The sequence below is a fragment of the Phyllopteryx taeniolatus genome, chromosome 14, assembly GCF_024500385.1.
Source record: "Phyllopteryx taeniolatus isolate TA_2022b chromosome 14, UOR_Ptae_1.2, whole genome shotgun sequence".
NCBI lineage: Eukaryota > Metazoa > Chordata > Actinopteri > Syngnathiformes > Syngnathidae > Phyllopteryx > Phyllopteryx taeniolatus.
In genome coordinates, this window is record NC_084515.1 from 4,965,911 (window position 1) to 4,970,906 (window position 4,996).

The 4,996-nt window shown below is 42.0% G+C and overlaps 1 protein-coding gene across 1 annotated transcript; it reads right to left on the reverse strand.

Moving 5' to 3' along the window:
* Positions 1-1,047: 1,047 nt before the first annotated feature.
* gadd45aa (growth arrest and DNA-damage-inducible, alpha, a) lies at positions 1,048-4,514 on the reverse strand. The gene is made up of 4 exons (XM_061798171.1): positions 4,335-4,514; positions 3,846-3,947; positions 3,466-3,697; positions 1,048-1,856 (listed from the first exon to the last, which is right to left on the reverse strand). The coding sequence occupies exons 1-4, from the start codon at positions 4,382-4,384 to the stop codon at positions 1,743-1,745; spliced, it is 498 nt and encodes a 165-aa protein (XP_061654155.1). The 5' UTR covers positions 4,385-4,514; the 3' UTR covers positions 1,048-1,742.
* Positions 4,515-4,996: the final 482 nt, after the last annotated feature.

Here is a 4,996-nt window from a genome sequence, read left to right on the forward strand (position 1 = left end):
AATTTTGATTTCATTTTTAGTTTTAATTTGTTTAAATTATGAATGTAATTCATTTGTATTTAAGTTAAAGTGATATTGTTGGGCACTATCTAATTTTACACATTCCTACTTTGCTTTTTTGTCTATTTGACGCTCATGCTCTAAAAAAAATCTACATCAGAAGTTACTCAGTACTGAAATCGTTTTTTGCATTGAATACTTACTTATGCAGGTAACTATTTGGAGGACTTACTTGAGTCATATGATTCTAAACACTATACTTACTTTAGCACTTTGGTGAACAACATCTAGGTACTGTTGTTCAATTGTTAAGTGTTTTCTTGATCTCATATGATGTCACAATGTGCAATGACGTACGATAGAAGAGGACTTTTTAGATACCAAATTTAATTGAACCAGGATATGTATTGGTCCATTCATGGATCAAACACCAGGAAAGGTTGTAGTGCATTTTAGGTTCATTCTTAAATGTCACCCAAAAGCCCACTATGCCTAACTTCTTGTGAGTCATGTATATTAGCAATGGCACTGTTTCTTTAAACAATCAAGATTTCAAATTTGTCCTCACAGGGCCCCAGCGCTGGCGCCAGCATTTTTGGTCAAAGCAAAACTTGTTACAGCCAACTTTGATTAGCACAACATATCGGTATCAAGAGGTGGATTTACTCGGATAAGTCAAGAATGAAGGCCCAGGTACCTGTTGGATCATGCAGTGCGGGCATGTGAAAATGTCAAAGTATGCACCACGTGCTTTCGCCAAGGAAGTCAGCTGTTGAGAATGCGAAGTGAACACTCCCAACAAATCAAAGAGAGAATCGTGGAAAAGGGAGAGTGGGTTTGGATGAATGAACACGGTGGTGCTGAGCCATGCAGAAGCCGAGCGGAGAGCGCGCGGAGGATTATTGTTCTCTTTAGCTCAGAAATGGCAGCGAGGCCACAGAGGCCAACGTGACCCCCGTGATCTGCACGTGACTCTCCCTTTACAACTGCGTGCTAAAGGTCACAACGCTCATTTTCCGTAAATGAAAGGAGACACACAGTATTGACTCAGAACAAATACTTTTTTTTATTGACATCAATACGTGTCCAGTCAGATTCTGCAAATGTAAAAAAAAAAAAAAAAACAACCAACATAAATATACTTAAATATATTTGAAAATAACTTAATAACACAACAATTGTACTTGGCATAGGAATTATTAAATAAACACTTCACTGGTTGTCAAAAAGCCCTTCCCTTTTTAAATTACAGCAACATCAATATGAACAGTTGAATGAAATATTAAGTCAAATAATAAAGGTCCAGTGTTTTAAGTGCTTTGTTTGAGCAGAGACGCCGAGGCCTCATTCACCTCAGGGTTCCGGCTGATGCTCCGCTTTTCCTGAAACGTGTCACGGAGGCTGTGAAGCATCACCGGCGGTCACGTATGATGTAATCCTGCTGCCTGCGCCGCGTCCGGCTTCGACGCCAACAAAAGCAAACCAGCTGACTCCATTTTCGTCACCCGTGACGACACGGGGGCTGTTTGCCACAACAGACAGACATAACCCCAAAACAAGTGGAAATCCCCGTCCCACCTTTTTTTGCCTTTTTAAATTCATCCCAACAACATAACAGGGTCTGTCTTTTTTTTTTCATCAATCCGACCCGAGTAGTGCTTCGGAACTTTTGATCTGCAGCTGAAATACGTCCACTCTCGTGCAAGATTTAACGTCCTTTCATATGTTTTCTTCTTTCGTTTTCATCGTTCGGGCAGGTTGATGATGGGCACCCACTGGTCCATACACCGGCTCTCCCCGCAGAAGCGGTTGACTCTGCTCAACGCAGGGTCCTTCCACGAGGAAGAGTCAGGGCTCTGGAAAAGAAAGGAGAAGTCGAGTCAATGCATTGCACCAAAACGGACGGACAAGTGGCCTCTGTGTGTGTGTGTGTGTGTTTGGGGGGTGGAGTGTACATGGGGTATTCCCTCTACCGACATTCCTTGCAAGTCACAGGCGGAAGGAGTCATGCGCACGTTTACCGAAACGCACACGGGACTTAGTTTCAGTCACGTGGCGTATCCTTCTAGTCAAAGGTTGGGGCACGGTTTCTCAGTAAATAGCATGAGAAAGTGAGTCCAGACTTTTCACTGGTAGTGTATGCTGTATGTTATCGCGTAAAGGTACACTGCAGAGGTGGCAAAAGTACTCACACTCTGTAGTAGGGATGTCCTGATCACATTTTTTTCTGAGTCCAATCACTCGATTCCCGTGCCAAAACATCGACAATGCATAAAAGAAAATGATGTATATTATATATATATATATATATATATTATATTATATATATACAGTATTTATGTAGGAGTACAGATATTTGTGTAAAAAGAGACTCTCGTTAAGTAGATGTACTAATTCAACTCCTTAAGTAAAATTTAAAAAGTACAAACTCTGAAATGTACATAAGTACAAAAAGTAAATGGTAATTTTTACCAATACCACTGGACATGCTGTCAAAAAATTGTTTCTCATAGCTTGGCTAACGTGAGCAGATTAACAAGAAAATGCTAAATTACTTAACGACAACTGAAAATATACACCTTACCCATATCTCGTTAGACTAATAGCATAATTGCTATGTCATTTTAAACTTTCTGTCCCAATACAAATAAAAACAGCACTGTGCTTGCAAAAAATTATGTTGGTGTAGCTTTTCGGTCATCCAGATGATGGTAAGCCGCAAAGGTTGACTCGAGGCAACTGGACTCTTCTTGTTCGTTGAAATTGTTGTGTTTTTCTTGTTTTCCCAAAAGGTTAAGAAATGACTTAGGCAATTATGCTATTAGGCTAATGATGTGTTGTTTCAGAGATATAAGACAATTTGTCCATGCCCAAGAGCTTGTGGTTTAAGAACACATTCATCAAGAACCATTCTTGCAGCTGACAACGTCAAACAAATCTCTTAAATAAGGCCATGGGTGGAGAATATCTTCACTTCTCCGAATCTTTTGCATCTCTTGTCATTCATTAATGCCTCCTGGTTCACGTTCCTCCAAGTCCCAAAGGTCTCAGTCAATCAGCTAATCAAAATCTCAAACTCGGTTGAGTTTACCTCCATATTTACACTGTCCTTTCATCCCTTCCCAAGAGATTCAATAATTTAGGTACCTTTACACCCTTTTTACAACTGAATGGAATATTAGCGACCCAAACGACTGTTATACTTTAACGACTGTCGTTTTGCATCCCAAAAGAGCGACATCGTTTGTGGTTGGGCCGTGCCTCTAATTTGGGGTTGCATGCCAACAGAGCTGCCCTAGCTAGCTAGCCTATGTGCATGAACCGATGAAGCCTGTCTTCCATTCAGTGCCCTGAGAAGGAAATGACCCGGATGAATGAGGACGTTCACGGACATGGAGTACAAAGTCCAGATATCTGCTTCCACATGTAGGAAGTGAAAGTAAAAAGCTGTCAGCGTATACTTACAGTGACAAGCACACAGTGCAGGTCCATGGGCTCGCCCCCACTCTGCCTTCCGCCGCCGCCTCCTCCCGCCGCCAGAATTTGAGCCAGGCGCCGGGTGTTGTTCACTCTCAGGATGTTGATATCATTCTCGCAGCAGAAAGCCTGGATGAGCGTGAAGTGGATCTGCAGGGCCACGTCTTTCACGTCTTCGTCATCGGCCGCTAAGATGCACAACACCACATTGTCAGGGTCCCTGGCGAGGAAAAGATGACAACAGACCATTGGTAACAACAACAAAAAAGGCTTGTGCGCAACAACAGCACCATTTGAAAAGCATAAATACAAGCAGACGTGCATAAAATGATGAGTTGTGTGATTGGAGTTTATAGTCTTGTACTTACACGTTGAGAGACTTGGCTGCCTCATAGACGCCCACAGTAATGCAGCCCTGTGGTAAGGCTCTGGTCAGGACCTCTTCCAAAGCTTTCGCCACTGAATCCATTCTGCAACACGGTCCCAAAAAGTTCATTTGATAACACCCCCCCAAAAAAACACGCACATGAAAGTTCTCTTGTACACCCGCTGCTAAGTCACCTTTTTTCAAACTCTTTTCATGTCTTTGAATGCCTTATTGGTAACGATTGCAAACGCAACAGGCAGATGTTAGCACTTTTTAACGTGTACATGCACAGTACCGTTTCCTCACTTTCACGCCGTTCGCGTCGTCGTTTGAGGTAATAAAGTACACAGATGTTACAAAATACTTTGATTTTATATTTTTGATCCTAATTTACATATACGTCGCGTCTGCATCCGCACAAGCCGTCCGGCGATGATCCATGCACGCACCACAGCAAAAATATGTAGGACATCGTGCTGCAAATCCCTACCTTTCTTGAGAGTTATCCCCACTTATTTCCTCAAATGTCATGTTGTACATACAATCCCAAATCCACTTTAGAGCGAAGTACTGGTTCTTTCTCTTCTCTTCTATCCACACGCGTGTCGACCGTCCCTCGCTTCTAGTGCAACTGAGGTGTAAAAATCTAGCAACTTCACATAAGAGCGTTGCAGGACAATACCAGCCAGGGAGGACGTTTGCATAGCCGTCATGATTGGCCCTATGCTAATTTGTCGGATAACTCTCCAGTGAGATTGGACGGAAGGCGGGCCGTTTTTTTTTTTTTTTTTTTTACTGCACTTGTGATGCAACTGCAGCCGTTTAATAACAATGGTGGAAAGTAACGAAGAACAAATACTCCATACTGTACTTTCGGCAGGTTTTACAGGTAGATTCGTAGAAGTAGATTTGTTCCTGTACTTACGTAGATTTTCCAGGTATCTTGGCAACAGGTGTACTTTACTAAAGTCATTATTTTTATGATCCTTTTACTCCCCTATGTTTGAGTCCACCAACAGGCCCCTGATGGAACAACAGGTGACCAAGATAAGGACTGTGAGAGGGATGGAATTACAAATACTTCTTTATTGTACTTACGTAGATTTTCCAGGTATCTGAACTTTACTAGGGTATTTTTCTTATGATGTTTTT